The following is a 21,841-nucleotide window of genomic DNA, read 5'->3' on the forward strand; positions in this document are numbered from 1 at the left end:
TTCCAAATTGTGGTCGTTGATTCTGATTTCCTTGAAAGGAAGTGTCAAAGCGATGATAGCATTGCAAGGCCATGTACAATTGGCAAAATGGTCTAGGCTTATAAAAGTTTCGGCCTCTTCCTCTACCTCTGCCAAAATTTGGATTATAGGATTGAAAACTTTGAGTAGGTGGGTAGGAGTGTTTAGGTTCATGTTGACTTTGGGAGTGAGGATGTATAGGTTGATTTGTTTGCTGTCCTGAGGTATTTAACATTGATGTGGTCAGTTGAGAGTTGGAAGGCTGTTTGTTTGCCAAGAAGGCAGCAACTTCATGAAAACCTATATAGGCAGAATGTTGTTTCTCCAGTCTCATTTTGTGTTTATGTAAAAGGAATTGTGCTTCCTATAATGATACTTCACTACTCCTAGCAGTTAAAGTGGCTACCATTGCATCATATTCAGCTCCAAGTCCATCAAGAATGTATAAAAGTAACTCTTCATCAGTTACAACCACACCACTGGTGGTCAAAGAATCAACAATTTCTTTCATTCTAAGCACATAAGCATTTATGCTAGAGTTATCTTTCCTAGTCGTTTGCAGTTGATTTCTTAGGTGTAGGATCCTAGCCTTAGAATCTGTTAAAAAATGCATCTCTAATGTGTGCCATATATCAAATACTATATCATAGTTAGCAACGTGCTTGAACATAGTTTCTGAAATGGTGGATATCAACCAGGTAAATAACAATTGATTAATCCTTTTCCATGCTAACTGTTCTTGATTAACAGTCTATTTTGATTCATCAGTTTCAGATTGAGTAAAGGTAGGAGGGCAAGGTTTCTCAATGTAACAAAGCCTTCTAGCTCATAAGCTTTTAGTGTAGGAAGAACTTGAGACTTCTAGTAGGCATAATTTCGTTCTTCTAGCTTCATAGTGATGGTAGGTAGAGTGCTGTTTAGTGTTGAGACAGAAGCTGAATTCATAGGCTTTCCTTTTGTGTTAAGAACTGAGGTGAGAAGTGTCTTAGGATTTGCCATTGACGTATGTCAACTTGGCTCTGATACCAAGAGAAAGAACAAAACAAACAGAGGAAAAGAAAGAATTAGAACAAACAAAAAATTATGGAAACTGTTATTGTTTTTATTCCATTTTCTTGAATAATAAAATGCAGAGTACACTTATGTCTTATATACACCTGAACGTAGAGTACAAACTCTAGTCAATTTAGATCTACACCATTAATTCAAAAACCAAGAGATTCATTGTTCACCATTCGATCATAACTGAAGAACACACTCTCTTTGCCGCATGCAAGTTGATTAACAACTTGCATTAATTGCATGCAAGTTGGTTAGCAAGTTGACTTAACTGGCTGCAAGTAGCTTGGCAAGTTTTTCTTCACGTTGCATTCCCAGAGTCATGCAGACCATACTCTGCTTTGAGTTGAAGCTTGAACATCTTTTCTGTCAACAGAGATAATGTTATCCATAAATCAAATTGAATGATTTAGTGATGATATATTTATGTTCATGAGATGACAATGAATTATGTGGCTGTTTATAATTAGGTTGTTTGTTGTTGATTATTATTTATGTTTAGTAAAAAAACTGCACAAAATATATATATAAAAAACCTATCCTTTTGCTGTATGAAATAAATCATAAGTTATATGGTTTGTGGTCCCTTATGTTTGTTTGTGGGTTGTGGTCCCTTGATGTTTGTGGTGCCTTGATGTTTTCTTTATTGCTTCTCTAATGTTTGTAAGGCCATCACATGTTTATTGTTAAACAAAGTACAAGCCAGTTTCAAATATTTTTTCTTGTTGCAAGGAGATCTTTGTCTATTCTTGAAAAGAAAATGAGCACTGAAACAATCCACAGCTGTGAGAATAGTTGATACAGATATCAGAACATTGGCACAAATAAATACAAACATGATCTAGGGACCACAAAGCACAGAAATGGAAAAACAAAGAACAAAAATGGCAAAAGGCTATCGATTTGCATTAAATAAAATACATAAGATTTTTTCAAAACCTCAATGCTCTCTTTTGCCTTCTCCTTGAACTCAATGCAAATGTGCAATTGAAAGTTATACCAAAAGATGCAACAATGATAATAGGTTTATGTTACAAAAACTTATTATCAACATAAACTTATTACAAAAGCTTACTGAACTTATTATTAACATAAACAACTAATTATTTCTAGAACTTATTACAAAAACTTATTATCAACATAAACACACACACACACACAAAAAATTATTACAAAAACTTAAAAGATGCATATTTAAGATTTTTAATCAAGCACAATGAAAAAAAAGACAAAAAAATATTAGTTCTTTGTTGACAATATCAAAAACTTTTTAAACATAAACAACTAACTATTAATTGTTTGTAAAGATTAGCTTGAGAAATCATTGTTTATGTATCTTTTCTTTCATCCTCATTAAATTACTTGACTAAATCAAATTTTATAAAAAGAGTTGACTTCTTTCTTTCTATAAATATGCATGATTCATGTTAAATGAGTCTAAAAGGAATTCAAACCCACAAAAAATCATATTCTCATTGTCTTTCCATTACTATGTATGTAAATCACTATGGGTTACTATGTATGTCTTCTTGTCTTTCCATTACTATATATGTAAATCACTATAGGTTATTATTCTTGTACAATTTCTTATTGTTTTATTTGTTTAAAACTTCTTATTAGGTATGCAATATGGATAAATTTCTCAAAAGAAAATCAACAATAGACCAATCATCCTTATTAGTCCAAGAAAATAAAGCTAATGATAAAGAAAATGATCCATTAAAAGAAAGTCATGTAGAACTAGAAACCATCTTGAAAGATCTTCCATCTGATCCAACTCTACGGCCTAAAATCAATCATTATCATCCTAAGTATAGGGATACAATTCAAAGATTTTACTTGCAAAAGAGTTGTTGCCAGCCTCGAAATCATGCATTTCCATTGGCAAAATTTGGAAAAGGATATCGTCGATTTAATCCTACTTGGTTTGATGTGTATGATGATTGGCTTGAGTATAGTGTGACCAAAGATGCTGCATTCTGTTTGTATTGTTATCTTTTTAGACCTGCCATTATAAGCCAAGCTGGTAGTGATGCCTTCGTTAATGAGGGATTTTGTAATTGGAAGAAACCAGAACGCTTTCAAATTCATGTTGGCCTGCCAAATAGTGCTCATAACCAAGCACGACAGAGTTGTGTGAATTTAATGAATCAAAAGCAACATATCAAAGTGGCTCTATCTAAGCAACCAGATCAAGTTAGGACTGAATACTGAACTCACTTGACTGCATCCATTTTTTGCATTATATTTCTTTTGCGTCAAGGGTTGGCATTTTTCGGTCATGATGAAACTGAAGACTCGAAGAACCAATGTAGCTTTCTCGGACTTCTTCATTTTTTAGCTCAGCATAATGAACATTTTAAGAGTGTTGCTTTGAAGAATGCACCAGGGAATCTTAAATTGATAGCACCAGTGATTCAGAAAGATATTGTAAATGATGCGGCAAATGAAACCACAAAAGCTATCATTAGTGATCTTGGAGATGACATATTTTCAGTTTTGATTGATGAGTCTCGTGATGTGTCAATTAAAGAACAAATGGCTATTGCCATATGTTATGTAGATAAAAATGGTCATGTACTTGAGCGATTTGTTGGCATTGTACATTGATAGAATGAAGGACAAAAGTGGAATTTAGCTAAATAAGAATTGTAAAACGATGTCGTTTCCTTTATCATGCAATACTTGCTTATAAGCTCATCACGTGTACTCTGTTTCAGTTAGTTAGAAAAAGAATCATTTTCAGCTTTTCAGTTTTTGTTCTCTGTTTTGCTTTCTCTCCATTTTCGTTTTCTTGAACTCATAGAAGAAGATTTCTCTTCATCCTTTCATGGTATCAGAGCCTTAGACACACGTCTTTGGCAAAGATTTGATCCTGCGTTGTCTTTCAATTTTCTGGTTTTCTTGTCAATTCAAGTCTCTGTTTGTGAAAACTTCTCTGTGAAAAACAGATGGAGAATACCTTAGTTCAATTGGAGAATCCGATTACACCGCCAACACTTCCTTCAATCTCTGTCAAGTTGAGTGACAAAAATTATAATTACTGGAAGTCTCAAATCCTTCCAGCTCTCACTGGCCATGGACTTGAAGGTCATATTACGGGAGAGAAAGTCTATCCTCCGATGTTCATCATAGACAAGACAGATGGATCTGAGCAACCAAAGAAAAGAGGTAACCCTAACTACTTTTCTTGGCAACGAACTGATCAGTTCTTAGTAAGCTGGTTAAATTATACTATTTTCGAGTCCATATTTCGTCATGTTGGGAAATGTATTACTGCTTATGATATTTGGAATACACTTGAGATGCACTTTCATTCAGCCTGTAAGGCTCGAACTTTACATTTGAGAAGTCTTTTACAAAGTACTAAGAAAGATGCACTTACTATGAATGAGTATGTATTGAAAATGAAAGAACTTGGTGATGAGTTAGTAGCCAGTGGAGTCTTAATCAGTGATGAAGAACTGTTATTATACATATTAGACGGACTAGGACTTGAATATGATGCCGTTGTAGCCAACCTAACTGCAACGAGTAGTCAAGTCACTCTACAAGAAGCTCAATTTCTTCTTCATAAGCATGAAATCCGGCTTGAAAGACAACATAATGTGTACTCTAATTTTTCTGATCACTTAGCTTCAGCATTACTTGCTGCAAAACAGAGTGAAACTACTGTTAGTTCTCAGTTTAAGAATGGGAATATAACGGCATCTGTACCAGTAAATGCATCATCACATCTTGAGAATTCAAGTGCTCAACCTGCCTATCCTCCTACTCAGTACTTGACTCCACAAACTGGCCATTTTCCTACTCAGTACTTGACCTCACAGCCTAGCCATCCTAATGGGGGAAATATATTTCCACATGCTTCTCAATATGCTTAGTCTCAGTACTTGACTCCACAGAATGGTTCTCCTGATGGTGGATTTTCTCATTATCCTGGAATGATGATGTTTGGTCCTAATATGCAAAGAGGACGAGGCATAGGCCGAGGCTATTTTTGCCCTAAATTGATTTGCCAAGTATGTGGGAAGACTGGCCATTCTGCCCTTCACCGCTACCACCGGTTTAATCATGAATATCAGCAGATTGCTGGCTCACCTTCTGTTAATCCAACCAACACCACAATTCCTGGTTACACTGATGCTTCGACCCAAGCATTAATGGCAGCAAGAGTCATGCCTCCCCAGCCTTTTCCTTACTCATCATATGGACCTCAGTCTAACCAAAGACCTACATTCAATTTTCCACCACAATCATCTCAATCAACCACTCCCCAGTTTCAATCACCTTATACCTCAGTTAGTGCTACCTCACCACAGTATGTCTCAGCTCCTTCACAATAGTATAATGTGCCTTAATCATCCCTGACAACTTCGTTTACCAGTGACAGAGTAAACTCTAATCTAGCAGTCACAGGATTATCTGACCAAGGATCCTCATTTGCAGCTGCTACTCCTCACACCTTAAATGATCAGACCTGGTTTGTAGATTCTGGAGCTACAAATCATATGACAGCAGACCCTCAGAACATGCTTCTTCCATCAGCTTATCAAGGAGATACTCAAGTTCAGGTTGGTAATGGACATACAGTTCCTTGAAGGCTTAAACTAGTGAGGAAAAGTCATTCCAACTAGACCTAGGCAAGGACCGGTCCCACCAGATCAGGGTTTGGGCCCGATTGGGACCAATCACCAGTCCCATGCCCATGAAATTTTAGGGCCCGAACTAGTCCCTAGGACCGGTCCTATGGGCTTGAAATCCCCCCCCCCCCCCCCCCCCCCCCCCCCCCCCCCCAAGCTTTTTATATTTAGGGGCCAAAAAAAAATATGTAAAGGGTTTTATGTAATTTTTGGGAGATTAGTAAATTTTTATTTAATTTTAAAAAATAAAAGAAAATAAATACAACGGTCATGTGTGTGTGTAATTATTATTTTTTAAAATATCAATTAACCCTCAATATTTTTGTCAATTTCAAAATTTATAGGAGTTTTTGGATTTGTCCAGGAGGCTTTTGGAAAAAAGCAAAGGGGTTTGGGCTTGGGCCGGGACCATCCTAGGCCCATGCTTGGAGGAGGGCCCGATCCAGGGACCAGTCCCTCCTCCATGCCTTATCGGTTTGGGACCAAGCCTCCTAGGATTGGTTTATTGGCTGGTCCACAATGCCTAGATATGCCACTAATTTTCCAAATAACTTATCTTATGGTTCAAATTCACTAAGTAATTATGATATTACTAAATACCGATGTTATTTTTTATGGTGATCCCATGTTTTTGTAGTCTTGGTGGTGGTGGGTTCCTAGGACAAACTTTTTATTGAGGTTTTTTGTCGAGCACATAGGGCAATGAAGTAGGGGTGTTTTTTTCTTGGCTTTTAAGAGTTGGGTTGGTCAAGGAGCCCTGGGGGAGGATTTCATGCTTTGGAGAGGGGTGGAAGTCGGTGGAAGAAATTGTTGAGGTGATTGTCCTTTCTGATGGCAGACGTGCACGCCAATGCCAGTGCGTGCAGTGCTGGACGTGCCAGTCAATGTGCACCTACAACATGGGTGTATCAGTGGCGTTTCTGTGCGTTGGTCGCTTTTTCGATCATCAACTTTCGAAGTTTCAAAACCCAAGGCAACAAAATTAAATTTTTTTCAGTGTGGGTCTTTGGCATTGCATGGGGAGTCTTTACCTTTTTGGTTCGATAGGAGGTTGTTGGATTTTCGTCGCCTATTGGGCATTTTTTTTGGTTTTCTTTGGTTGTGTTCGTAACTCGGGGCATGTCCCAAGGTAGAAGGTGTTTGTGTATATCATAGTCTTGTGTAGGTCTTTTTTTGGGTCCTATCCCAGGGGTTTGTCCTGAGGTAAGCTCTGGTAGATTAATAATGACAGTGGGGACCACGACCCCACCTCAAACTTTAAAAATCAGATTTATATATATTTATATTATTTGCATTTGGCCCCTATAGATTGACATTTTGGGAAGAACAGATTTTGTTTTTGATTTTTGAACTCTTACCATTACAAGAACAACAATGCATGCCAAGACCTCTCTTCCCTCTTTCTCTCCATGGGCAGGTGCTCTAAAGACTAACTCTCAAGTCTCTCTCACCGAACTCTCCTTCAGTCTCAACCAACACTACTTTCATCAGTTTATCAAAGGTAATGTCCCTCACTAAATCCTAATTTTCTCTATTCATCGATGTTTTACAGTTTAGAACTTTTATATTGCTCTTCCAATAAAATGAGTATTATGTATTTAGAATTTGAGATCTGAAGTTAACAAACATGAATCGTGCTCCTAATGGCCAACCAGAGTTGTTGAAAGGGCCCTACATTTACCAACGTGGCAATGCCTAGACGTCTCCACGCCTACTTGTGAATTTTGAGAGACAAGGGTGTTCCTGTAAACCTATTGGCAACCCACACTAGCTACCCCAGCCATCAGAAGTCTCTCTGTAGACTGCAGTCCCCTTTCCCCTGTTGTTTCTCCCTTATAGTAAATATTCCTAAGAAGCAATATGCCTGAGTAGAACTAAGAATAGTGTCAAAGAATCCAAGCCTGAATTTCCCATATAGTATAATATTCTTAATTGAATAATTTTAAGAGAGAAAGAACAACCAATAAGAGAAAGAAAAAACAGAACAAACAAAATTCTGGAAACTGTTATTGTTTTTATTCCATTTTCGAATAATAAAATGCAGAGTACACTTATGTCATATATACACCCGAACGTAGAGTACAAACTCTTCTTTAGATCTACCACCAAATTCAAAAACCAGAGTTCATTGTTCACCTTCGTCAAACCAAAGAACACTCTCTTGGCCGTCGCAGTTGATAACACGATTAATGCATGCAAGTTGCTCAACAACTGGCATTAACAGAATGCAGTTGGTTAGCAAGTTGACTTAACGATTGCAAGGACTTGGCAAGTTTTTTCTACGTTGCATTCCCAGAGTCATGCAGACCATACTCTGCTTTGAGTTGAAGCTTGAACATATTCTGTCACACACCCCTCAAGCAAAACTCAACAAAAAAAATCCCATCGTCCCTCAAGCTTAACCTGTCTAGTTAGCTCACTTTACCACTGACTTGAATTTGCAGCGTGTCAGATAGTCAGTTTGTCCCTCAAGCTCAAATTCGAAGAGACAGAGAGACGAATTGTCCACGAAGAGTGTGAAATCGCACATGGGAGAGGTTTGGTAAGAATTGGTAACTTGGAAAGTGGAAGCAACTACTACAACTAAGCGTTTAGCTTGACCATTCCTCGCACAAATGCACATTAATTTCAATTGGTTGTGTGAGCATGGAAGACGGGATTGGAAGCAGAGCTCAGTGCTTGTGTTGTCACACCCGAGAACAGGGAGTCTAGGAATGAAGACATGAAGCTCCTTAAACAGGTTTTGAACAAGCAATCCAGTGCAAACATGCGCTAAGCGCGCTATTCTGCTTAGTGGAGGATAAGGCAACCACCTGCAGTTTTTTGGAGGACCATTGAATCAGTTTAGAGCCAAGGAAGATACAATAGCCACTGGTAGTTTCTGGTCATATTGGCTACTCGTCCAGTCAACATCAGCTCTTGCCAAGTCAGCATCAACATATCCTTCAAGCTGTAGACTGGAGCCTTTCCTAATGTTTAGACCAAGGTGTAAAGTCCCTTTAATATAGCAAGAAAGTGTTTGCAGGTTGCCAGTGTTAAGGATTGGAGCCTTGAGGAATTGACTTAGTTTGTTTACCGTAAAGGAGAGATAGGCCGGTCATGTAAGGTACTATAAACTTCAATAAGACTTCTGTGATAGAGGGCTGTTCAAACAGAGGCTATCATCAAGGCTAAGTTTGGAACCAAGAATCATTGGAATAGAGCAAGGATTGCAGTCGGTCATGCCATATTTGAGGAGAAATCCTACGTGTACTTCTTCTGTTAAGGAGCAGCCCAGACTAGTATGAACTACTGAGATACCAAGAAAATAGTTAATAGAGCCAAGTATTTTGAGGCCAAATGTCTATCCAAGTTGGTGATTACTTGTTGAATCACGAGATGTCATTTCCTGTGAGTAAGATGTCATCACGTAAACAAGAATATATACAACTTTGCTTCCATTATGGTAAGAAGAGGCTGGATCAGATGTGGAGTTCATGAAATTCTGTTGTAATAAGCCCCGCCTTTAGTTTGTCATACCATGCACGCGGTGCCTGTTTTAAACCTACAGAGCCTGTGTGTAGTTTACAGACATGCTGGTTTGTAAGGATCAACAAGCCTTCTGGTTGAGGCATGTAACTGTTTAGTGAGATCGCCATTGAGAAAGGCGTTATTGACGCAACTTGTTAAACCTCCCAACCATCTTACCGCAAGTGATAAAATGCACTCGAATGGTGGATGCTTTGATTACGGAGAAAAGGTTTCAAAATCCACTCCGGGGTTTGAGAAATCTTTTGGCAACAAGTCTTGCCTTGTAACATTGAACACTGCCATCAGAGTTTAGTTTCACCTTAAAGACCCATTTATTGCCAACAAGGGTCATATCCTCATATGGAACCAGAGACCAAGTTCAGTTATGTTAGAGAGCTTCATACTCGACATTCATAGCTTGCACCCAAAGAGATTAGTTAAAGCTGATGCTGTACTAGTTGTTCTTTATGGGATTCAGGATTGAGGGTAGTAACAAGGGCGGTTGCCTTTCTTCGGTGATCATGGTGTGTGGTTCTGGACAGTTGTGGTGGTGGTTATGGTGTGTTTTGGACAATTGTGGTGGTAGGTTGATCTTGGGAAGAAGGTACTTGAGTGGTGTAAGAACTGAGATCAACTTCAAGTGTTAAAGGTGGAGCTGAGGACTGAGAAGTGGACTTGTGGACATATTTTGGTTGAAGGTGTTGTAGATGGCACATGCGAATTATGAATGGTGACAGGAAGCTTCCAAGGTTGAGATGGAGATGACAAGGACGCTCAGTTGCTGAAGGATGAATGAAGAAAGTCTTTACCGAAAGGAAGCTTTGTTCATTGAGGGACACTTGCACGATGTAAACTTCTATGATTGTTAGACATAAGTACCCCTTGTGAATAATGTACCAAGGAGAACACATTGCTCAGAATAAAAGCAAATTTGTGTTTTTGATAGGGTCGTAAAGGGAAAACATGTGACACCGAAGATGCAGACAACCTGTAGTCTGGTACTTTGTGAAAAAAAAGATACAGGGAGTTTGATGTTGCAAAACTGAGGATGGTAATCTGTCAATCAGGTACACACGGTGTGGAAAGCAAACCACCGAATTGTAGTGGCATGGAGGCTGTTGCTAGTACTGTGAGTCCTATTTCAGTAACATGACGGTGTTTGGTTCAATCCTACCATTCTGCTGATCTTTGAGGAGAGGGTTCCAAAAATGGATCCCCTGCTGGCAAAGAACAGGTAAAGGTCGAACTCTCCTCCCCAGTCTGACTGAAATGCTTTATTTGTGTGTCAAATTGTTGATCTACTAGTTGTATGAACTGTTTAACAACTATGGTTACCTCTGATTTCAGTTTGAGGGATAAATTCAGATATCTAGTTGATCTCACACAAAGTAAGTATCTGAATCCAGTAGTTAAAATTATAGGGGCAGATCCCCAACCATCTGCATATACCAACTCAAAAGGTTTACTTGCTTGAGAGTGTGATGAAGGAAGAGTTTTGGTGAAGCTTACCATATTGACAAGCTTCGTAAAACTGAATTTTATTATGTTGTCCGTTACATTCAACGTTTGTACAAGAGTTAAGGACAGAAACAGAGGATGGCCTAATCTCATATGCCATAATCTCCTTCACTAACTGATGCTGGAGCTTGGCTTTTATTTTCTTCTATACGGGTACATTACTGAAATCTTGCTGTCTTGGAATATGTAAACAGGAAAGTCCAAAGAGTTTTTGCTCGTGATTGTTGCAATGGAAAGATTGTAATGAGGTAGATCTTTGTTGTCGGCAAGCTCATTTCCACTTGGGATATCAGTTGATACATCCATTGTGTAAGATCCTTAAGAAGACCCTGAGAAGTCTTGTCCTTTATACACAATCATCTGCAGAGACTCAACAATTTACTCTTTTTTTGAATACTCAGCAGTTCTGTCACATAACGTTGTTTTAAGCTGAATGCAGTTTTCAAACAGAGAATGAGCATACATGTGATGCAGTACCAGCATTTTAATCCTGTTTTTGATACACAGTCACGTATTTGCGTGCTAAGAAGAGGATAAGATAGTCAAACCTGTATGAGAGATGCCAAGACTGCCCACTCCCAACTTGTAGAGATTCAGTTCCAGTGTATTGATTTTGACTGAGAGTTTTGAAGATCAGGTGTTATATGATGATGGCACTTGAGTCAATAAACAATTTGGATCTAAAACTGTTAAGGAGTTGCTATCTGATTTGGTTGAGTTATGCAGTTTGCTTGTTCAGCTCATTTCTCTTGAATGTCCATAATGTTGATGTGACAAATTAGTCCAGAAAAAGAAGTGTTTACTGGAATGTTGTTTGAAGGAGCTGCGGATGATGTGCCATTGGTGAAGAGGTTTGGTAGGACTGTCTTGGATAGTAATTCCAGTAACCAGGCTGAGTGGTTGCAAGAAAACTGTGCAAGAGTTGTGGATTGAGTATGCTGTTGTGAAATATTAATTCTGTTCCAAATGGTGGTCGTTGATTCTGATTTCCTTGAAAGGAAGTGTCAAAGCGATGATAGCATTGCAAGGCCATGTACAATTGGCAAAATGGTCTAGGCTTATAAAATTTCGGCCTCTTCCTCTACCTCTGCCAAAATTTGGATATAGGATTGAAAACTTTGAGTAGTGGGTAGGAGTGTTTAGGTTCATGTTACTTTGGGGTGAGGATGTATAGGTTATTTGTTTGCTGTCCTGAGGTATTTAACATTGATGTGGTCAGTTGAGAGTTGGAAGGCGTTGTTTGCCAAGAAGGCAGCAACTTCATGAAAACCTTAATAGGCAGAATTGTGTTTCTCTCCAGTCTCATTTTGTGTTATGTAAAAGGATTGTGCTTCCTAATGATACTTCACTACTCCTAGCAGTTAAATGGCTACCATTGCATCATATTCAGCTCCAAGTCCATCAAGAATGTATAAAAGTAACTCTTCATCAGTTACAACCACACCACTGGTGGTCAAAGAATCAACATTTCTTTCATTCTAAGCACTAAGCATTTATGCTAGAGTTATCTTTCCTAGTCGTTTGCAGTTGATTTCTTAGGTGTAGGATCCTAGCCTTAGAATCTGTTAAAAAATGCATCTCTAATGTGTGCCATATATCAATACTATCTCATAGTTAGCAACGTGCTTGAACATAGTTTTCTGAAATGGTGGATACAACCAGGTAAATAACATTGATTAATCCTTTTCCATGCTAACGTTCTTGATTAACAGCTAGATTCATCGTTCAGATTGATAAAGGTAGGAGGGCAAGGTTTCTCAATGTAACAAAGCCTTCTAGCTCATAAGCTTTAGTGTGGAAGAACTTGAGACTTCTAGTAGGCATAATTTCGTTCTTCTAGCTTCATAGTGATGGTAGGTAGAGTGCTGTTTAGTGTTGAGACAGAAGCTGAATTCATAGGCTTTCCTTTTGTGTTAAGAACTGAGGTGAGAAGTGTCTAGGATTGCCATTGACTATGTCAACTTGGCTCTATACCAAGAGAAAGAACAAACAAACAGAGGAAAAGAAAGAATTAGAACAAACAAAAATTATGGAAACTGTTATTGTTTTTATTCCATTTTCTTGAATAATAAAATGCAGAGTACACTATGTCTTATATCACCTGAACGTAGAGTACAAACTCTAGTCAATTTAGATCTACACCATTAATTCAAAAACCAAGAGATTCATTGTTCACCATTCGATCATAACTGAAGACACACTCTCTTTGCCGCATGCAAGTTGATTAACAACTTGCATTAATGCATGCAAGTTGGTTAGCAAGTTGACTTAACTGGCTGCAAGTAGCTTGGCAAGTTTTTCTTCACGTTGCATTCCCAGAGTCATGCAGACCATACTCTGCTTTGAGTGAAGCTTGAACATCTTTTCTGTCAACAGAGATAATGTTATCCATAAATCAATTGAATGATTTAGTGATGATATTTTATTTCATGAGATGACAATGATTATGTGGCTGTTTATAATTAGGTTGTTTGTTGTTGATTATTATTTATGTTTAGTAAAAAACTGCACAATATATATATAAAAAACCTATCCTTTTGTATGAAAAAATCATAAGTTATATGGTTGTGGGTCCCTTATGTTTGTTTGTGGGTTGTGGTCCCTTGATGTTTGTGGTGCCTTGATGTTTTCTTTATTGCTTCTCTAATGTTTGTAAGGCCATCACATGTTTATTGTTAAACAAAGTACAACGCCAGTTTCAAATATTTTTTCTTGTTGCAAGGAGATCTTTGTCTATTCTTGAAAAGAAATGAGCACTGAAAACATCCACAGCTGTGAGAATAGTTGATAGATATCAGAACATTGGCACAAATAAATACAAACATGATCTAGGGACCACAAAGCACAGAAATGGAAAAACAAAGACAAAAATGGCAAAAGGCTATCGATTTGCATTAAATAAAATACATAAATTTTTCAAAACCTCAATGCTCTCTTTTGCCTTCTCCTTGAACTCAATGCAAATGTGCAATTGAAGTTATACCAAAGATGCAACAATGATAATAGGTTTATGTTACAAAAACTATTATCAACATAAACTTATTACAAAAGCTTACTGAACTTATTATTAACATAAACAACTAATTATTCTAGAACTTATTCACAAAACTTATTATCAACATAAACACACACACACACACACAAAAAATTATTACAAAAACTTAAAAATGCATATTTAAGATTTTTAATCAAGCACAATGAAAAAAAAGACAAAAAATATTAGTTCTTTGTGACAATATCAAAAACTTTTTAAACATAAACAACTAACTATAATTGTTGTAAAGATTAGCTTGAGAAATCATTGTTTATGTATCTTTTCTTTCATCCTCATTAAATTACTTACTAAATCAAATTTTATAAAAAGAGTTGACTTTCTTCTTTCTAAAATATGCATGATTCATGTTAAATGGATCTAAAAGGAATTCAAACCCACAAAAATCATATTCTCATTGTCTTTCCATTACTATGTATGTAATCACTATGGGTTACTATGTATGTTCTTTGTCTTTCCATTACTATATATGTAAATCACTATAGGTTATTATCTTGTAAATTTCTTATTGTTTTATTTGTTTAAAACTTCTTATTAGGTATGCATATGGATAAATTTCTCAAAAGAAAATCAACAATAGACCAATCATCCTATTAGTCCAAGAAAATAAAGCTAATGAAAAGAATGATCCATTAAAAGAAAGTCATGTAACTAGAAACCATCTTGAAGATCTTCCATCTGATCCAACTCTACGGCCTAAAATCAATCATATCATCCTAAGTATAGGGATACAATTCAAAGATTTTACTTGCAAAAGGTTGTTGCCAGCCTCGAAATCATGCATTTCCATTGGCAAAATTTGGAAAAGGAATCTCGATTTAATCTACTTGGTTTGATGTGTATGATGATTGGCTTGAGTATAGTGTGACCAAAGATGCTGCATTCTGTTTGTATTGTTATCTTTTAGACCTGCCATTATAAGCCAAGCTGGTGTGATGCCTCGTTATGAGGGATTTGTAATTGGAAGAAACCAGAACGCTTTCAAATTCATGTTGGCCTGCCAAATAATTTGAGCAATTGTTTTTAAATAAAAATATTTTGTGAAACTCAAATCCTGTGGCATACAAAAATGTTTAATCATTTAATAATACTTTTTAGAATATCATACCTGAAATGGACGCTAGTTATTGTTTTGCTCCAACTCATGGGACATTTTCAATTGATAAAATGAAGCATGAGCAATTGAAAGCCGCAAATAAACTTCCATCAATCTTTCAATTTTCCAAAATCACACATGCTTCTTTTCTTTTTATTAGAAACACAAAAATAAATATTAATTTGTTGTCTCACAAAACTTAATTAATTAATAAAGAGAAATTGTCAGTGTTCCCACTGAAACAATTTAGAGAGTAATATGAAACCAAACAAATAAACAATCACAAATATCAAACTAGTAAAGAGAAAGAAAACATGTGTATTTACCCTAGTTCATCCAATAAATAGGTTACATCTATCAAAGTAAATATTATTAAAATACATCTTCACTTTTCTTGTTATAATGAATGTATTTGCCTATGATTTGCTATCACTCATACAAGGAGAATATAAGTTTATATACCAATTTAAAAAGAAAAACCTAATATTACTAGAATCTCTTTTCCTAAGCCCAAACCAAATTAGGAATTTAATTACTTAGAGAAATCATACAACAACTCTTCATGGAATAAGCCTAAATCGTCTACAGGACTCCCAAATGTATCTGTCTCGCCCCTTATTGTTGAAGTAGTCGACAACTCTAACATTCACCCCTGTACTGTTAGTGAATAAAATTAATTAATTCAATCTCTAGTAATTGAAAGAGGAAACCTTGACAAAATGATAGGTTCTAATTATATATCTAGGTTGTTGGTTTCATCACTTNGAAAGGAAACATAGAGCCATTACTGAGTTTGGACTCTCTCTTCTTGCACATGCAGCTATGCCACTTCATTTCTGGTGGCAGTCCTTTAGTACTGCCTTGTACCTGTTGAATAGATTACCCTCGGCTTCCATTGGTTACTCAATTCCATTTACATTGTTATTTAGTCAAGAACCAAACTATAATGATCTCAAGGTGTTTGGCTGCTATTGTTACCCTTTCATCAAACCATATCAGAAGCAAAAATTTGGTTATCATACCAAGAAATGTGTCTTTCTCGGTTATAGCCTAGTTCACAAAGGCTATAAGTGCATGTCCTCATCTGGAAAATTGTATATTGTCAAGCAAGCCAAGTTCAATGAGTATGATTTCCCATTCAAAAATGATTTCAAGAATGTTTCATGTGAAGACAGTGAGGTTGCTGGACTGACTAATGCTCCCATCTTTCAAAGTTCCTGGCAGCTTCCAAACTATCATATCTATTCTTCAGATCCAATAACTACAAGTTTCCCTGAGTTTTGTGCAGGTCAAACTCCGGATTATCAACCACTAGTAAGATCCTCTCTACATCATCATACAGATCCATCTGTATCAACACCTGTAGCTCAGCAAAATACTTCATCTGGAGTGCATTTTCCAGCTTAGCAAAATGTTTCAGCAGCCATATCCCTTCCGGATCCTCAATCACCAGTAAGGTCCTCTCTACTCAGTCATACAAATCCACCCGCAGCCTAACAAAATGCTTCAACTAGAGTACATTTTCCAGAACAGCAAAACGTTCTAGGTCCCAGGTTACAACAATATCAGTCTGCTGATCAACCACTTGATAGATGCACAACACTTACAGAGTACAGATCTTCTTCTAAGCATCCAGGAATTCAGTTGGAAGTTGACTTGTGCTTTCCTAAGTTACAAACCAAGAATACTCAGAACACTCACCCGATGGTAACCAGGTCCAAAAGTAGTCTGAATTCATTCAATCCTTCTGCCTATTTATCTAGCCAGACAATTCTAGCTGAGCCTAAATCTGCAACTGAAGCCTTGAATACACCAGAATGGAAAGATGCAATGTTGACAGAATATAATGCACTTATGAACAATCATACTTGGGAGTTGGTGCCTTGTATGTCTGGAATGAATATATTAAACAGCAAATGGGTTTTTAAAACCAAACTAAACTCTGATGGATCTTTGCAAAGGTATAAAGCAAGGCTTGTTGCAAAGGGATTTCAGCAAACACCAGGCTTGGACTATTTTGAGACTTTTTCACCTGTTATCAAAGCTGCCACCATAAGAGTCATGTTATCTTTGGCAGTTCATCATCAATGGGATATTCAGTAAATTGATATCAACAACGCTTTTCTTAACGGTGAGCTAACTGAGACTGTTTACATGTATCAACCCGAAGGTTTTGCTGATTCCCATTTGCCAAAGTACGTTTGTAAGCTACATAAAGCCTTGTATGGCTTAAAACAAGCTCCTAGAGCTTGGTTTGACAAGTTGAAAGGTGTATTACTGTCTTGGGGTTTTGAGAATTCTGCTGCTGATGTTAGTCTGTTCTACTTTAAAAGAGAAGCTCAAGTCATCTATTTGCTGGTGTATGTAGATGATATCCTCCTCACTGGGAATGATAATCATCTTATTAAGCAAATTGTGACAGATTTGAACAAACTATTTGCTTTCAAAACCTTGGGGTCTCTTAACTACTTTCTTGGGTTTTAAGTGACTAGAAATGAGTCCTCATTGCTCTTAACGCAAACCAGGTATGCTCATGAGCTGCTAAATAAAGCTGGCATGGCAGATTCAAAACCTTGTCAGACTCCTATGGCTCTCGGCACAAAGCTCAGTAAAGCGGATGGTGAATTATTTGATCAACCTACTCTCTATAGAAAGGTTGTAGGGAGCCTACAGTACTTAATCTTGTCCATACCAGATATAGCATTTGCTGTAAATAAACTTAGTCAGTTTTTGTAGACACCTATGATTGCTCACTGGTCAGCCTGTAAGAGAGTACTTCGGTACATTCAAGGGACCATTCATCATGGCTTGTTATTCACCAGAGATAAAAGATTTATTCTTGAAGGTTATGCTGATACAGATTGGGCCAGTGACACTAACGATAGGAAATCAACCAGCGGATATGGAATTTTTCTGGGAGGAAATTTGATTCAGTAGAGTTCAAGAAAACAAAAGGTAGTCTCCCTTTCATCTACTGAAGCAGAGTATAGGTCTCTGTGTCAAGCTGCCACTAAAATGGTTTGGATTCAGAATTTGTTTATAGAACTGGGAATTGAAAACACACTCACGCCTGTACTGTGGTGTGACAACATGAGTGCAGGGGCTTTGTCATCAAACCCTGTCTTCCACACAAGAACGAAGCACATTGAAATAGATGTGCATTATGTTCGAGAGTTGGTTGCTGATAAACGAATTAGTGTGCAGTATGTAGGCACTGAATACCAGCTGGCAGATATACTAACAATACCCTTGTCTGGGCATAGATTTCAGTGGTTAAGGGAAAAGTTAAAAGTTGCAGAGTCGTTATTAAAAGTGGTTGAATTAGTGGGAGAAAAAGACTGATGAAGAAAGTAGTTAGAGAAAGTTGTTGATTACTGAAGAAAGCAGTTAGGGAAAGTTGTTGTTTGCTGAAGAAAACAGTTAGAGAAAGTTGGTGTTTGCTGAAAGATTTGAGAAAATGTGAACCAATGGGAAAGAAAGACAAAGAAGTCGGTCTAAGTTGTTGGTTTTGATTTGAGTTATGAAAAACTGCAGATGAGTTGTGAAGAAAGTGCAGAATGTTACGATGAAGAGGAAATATGAAGATAAGAATGGTATAGGAGAAGTAGAGAATGTTTAGTTTATGGGGGAATGATAGAATGAAGGACAAAAGTGGAATTTAGCTAAATAAGAAAACGAATTGTAAAACGATGTCGTTTCCTTTATCATGCAATACTTGCTTATAAGCTCATCACATGTACTCTGTTTCAATTAGTTAGAAAAAGAATCATTTTCAACTTTTCAGTTTTTGTTCTCTGTTTTGCTTTCTCTCCATTTTCGTTTTCTTAAATTCATAGAAGAAGATTTCTCTTCATCCTTTCACATGTTGGTGACACAACTATAGTATCACTTAAGATGACTCTTGAGTCATTATTTTATAAGCATGGATTGAGTTTGTCAAGATTACGTGGACAAGGTTATGACGAGGCAAATAATATACAAGGAGAATTTAATGGTCTAAAAAGTTTGATTTTGAGGGAGAATGAATATGCTTATTATGTTCACTGTTTTGCTCACCAACTTCAGTTGACACTAGTAGCTGTTGCAAAAAAATCACATTTCTGTTGCTTCTTTTTTCAACTTGGTTACTAATTTGATAAATGTTGTTGGAGGTTCATGCAAGTGTCGAGACATGCTTCGAGAGAGCCAAGTTAATAAACTTGTTGACGCACTAGAAATTGGTGAAGTTAGCAAGGGACGAGGTTTGAATCAAGAGACAAGTCTAAAACGAGCTGGTGATACACGTTGGGGATCGTATTATTATACATTGATCAACTTAATCCTTTTGTTATCCTCTGTGGGTGATGTGCTTAAGGTTATTGAAGAAGATGGTTTAAATCCTGAACAAAGGGGTGAAGCATGTAATCTATTAAATTTAATCTATTCCTTTGATTTTGCATTTGACTTACATATGATGAAAAGTATATTGGCAATTACTAATGAGTTGTCACAAGCATTGCAGAGAAAAGATCAAGACATTATAAATGCTATAGGCTAGTCAAAGTTTCCAAACAACGGTTACAATTGTTGAGAGATGAAGGATGGGAATCTTTCTTGAGTGAAGTTTCTTCATTTTGCCTAAAGCATGATATTGCCATTTTGAATATGGATGATATGTTTGCAATTCGAGGGTGGCCACGATGGAGAGTTGAGCACATGACAAATTTGCATCACTATCGAGTTGAATTGTTTTATACTGTGATAGATATGCAACTTCAAGAACTTAACACTCATTTCACTGAGGTTAGTACTGAGCTGCTACTTTGTATGACATGTTTAGATCCAAGTAATTATTTCTCTACTTTTGACAAGCATAAGTTGATCCGTTTTGCCCAGTTTTATCCATCTGATTTTTTTGCATTTGAGTTTATGATACTTGAGAATTTGGCTGACACTTATGTTATTAACATGCGTTTTTGTGATGAATTTGCTAAGTTACAAGGAATTGGTGATTTGGCTAAGAATTTAGTTTGGTTTAAAAAAGACATTTTGTATCTATTGATGTATAAGCTTATGAAACTTGCATTAGTTTTACCAGTTGCGACTGCGACCGTTGAAAGAGCTTTTTCTGCAATGAATCTTGTGAAAAGTCGGTTACACAATTGAATGGGAGATCAATGGATAAATGATTGTTTGGTCACCTATATTGAGAAAGATGTATTTGATATAATTGACAATGAGATGATTATCCAACGTTTTCAGAATATGAAAACTCGTCGAGGACAATTGTAGAAAAATTGTGTTTTTCGAAGATATATATTTGTATTTTGTAACTTTTCGTTGAAGCTCATCCTAATGAAAAAAAAGTATGCTTATGATTGGTTTAATTTTTTTTTTTTTTTTGTTTATTTTTTGCCCCCATTGAGTGAAATTCCTGGATCCGCCACTAGGTAAGCTGGCCGCCATTTATAGACTTTTTGTATATTCTTTTTCTCTTTTCTAATGAAAGCTTAATTACCAGAAAAATTAAAAAAAATTATGAATATTGATTATTTGTTGGCCTCTATCCAATTATTATAGATGCACCCACCAATAGAAAAAGAAGTAAATGGTTTACATTGCATGATCGGTATTTAGTCTATGAATAGATTGATGCGGATTAAAATTCTTTCTCTATACACATGTTTCTCACTTCTATTTCTACTCGCATCTCTATATATATTAAGCAAAACGAAATCATAGCGAAAGCTTAAATCCCACCTAGCACTAGCAGCCATCACAGTTTCGCAACTCCTAATTCTTTTATATTGTTTTCATGAAAGTCTGAGATGATTTTGTTGCAGGAAAGTGTTTTGAAATCGCATGACAAAAGTCCATGGGCTCTAAAATATATAAATGGTTCTTTATTGTTCATTAGCCTGCAGTTTACTGAGCTCGTTTGAGCATTACAAAGCCAGGAGTTTATAGTTGTCAGATGGATATGAGCAACTTTAGGGCCGGGTCGCATGTTGCACAGCAAAGCCGGCGCGATAAGTTGAAGATTCAACAATGTTCAACTTCAGGTCAGCACCTAGAGGACTTTGCTCAAAACATGGAACAGTCATCAGTTAACCCAGATCTCATTCAAGTTCGTAATGTGAGAAGTGCGAATTTGCTGTATGACCCCACTCTTTTTTCCCCTGGGATGATAGGTTTCGCTACAAGTCCAATGTTTTGTCAGGTCAAAGAGATGCAATGCTTCAGCAAGAGTTAGGTGCAGCTCAACCCAACAATAGGCCTATAATGGTAGCTGGGGATGATTTATTCCACAGTTTGCCTCTCACAATCTCATCCCAATTAAATGCTTCATCGAGAGCCACTAGTGATGGTGGTGATTTTCAAGGTTGTAGAAGTAGCAATTGGAAAAGTCTTGTTTCAAAGACAAACTCTGATTGGATGATGAATTATGCAAGTGGATCAGGGTAGGGAAATCAATCAAAATGAAATGCTTGTTGGGGAAGTCTTATCAAATAATGTGAAAGTGAGTGATGTTCCTGCATCTAGAAAATATTTGAAGCCTAATAGAATCCTGCCTACAAAATTAATTAATATCCATGGTAGCAAGTCACCTGACGTCATATTGAAATCTATTATGCTAAATGATGAATGAAGGATTTGCTACCATTTACAAATACTTGCTTTAAAAGAAATTTAACAGCATTCTTGCATTGTATGCTGATGTATAAGGGAGAGAAACAGTAATGAGTCTAATGACATAATTATTATGATGTATAAGGGAGAGAAACAGTAATGACTATAAGTAATAAAATATTATTTCAAACAAAATTTTAGGATAAGACCAAAGTTTTTATTGATATAATAGATGTAGCTACATATAAGTATGATTTCCCTCAACGGATTTAATATGTATGGTTTGGTTTCCGATGATTATTATGAACCTTGGATATATATTCTATCAAATGTAAT

General features: G+C 36.7%; 1 protein-coding gene across 1 annotated transcript; it reads left to right on the forward strand.

Annotated features, from left to right (window-relative positions):
- Nucleotides 1–2,584: 2,584 nt before the first annotated feature.
- LOC116132575 (zinc finger MYM-type protein 1-like) lies at nucleotides 2,585–21,340 on the forward strand. Its single transcript, XM_031418238.1, has 6 exons — nucleotides 2,585–2,596; nucleotides 2,698–3,240; nucleotides 3,298–3,682; nucleotides 18,759–18,998; nucleotides 19,048–19,296; nucleotides 21,096–21,340. Exons 1-6 carry the CDS (start codon nucleotides 2,585–2,587, stop codon nucleotides 21,338–21,340), a joined length of 1,674 nt encoding a protein of 557 aa, XP_031274098.1.
- The last annotated feature ends 501 nt before the right edge of the window (nucleotides 21,341–21,841 follow it).

Source organism: Pistacia vera, unplaced genomic scaffold (assembly GCF_008641045.1).
Source record: "Pistacia vera cultivar Batoury unplaced genomic scaffold, PisVer_v2 Contig255, whole genome shotgun sequence".
NCBI lineage: Eukaryota > Viridiplantae > Streptophyta > Magnoliopsida > Sapindales > Anacardiaceae > Pistacia > Pistacia vera.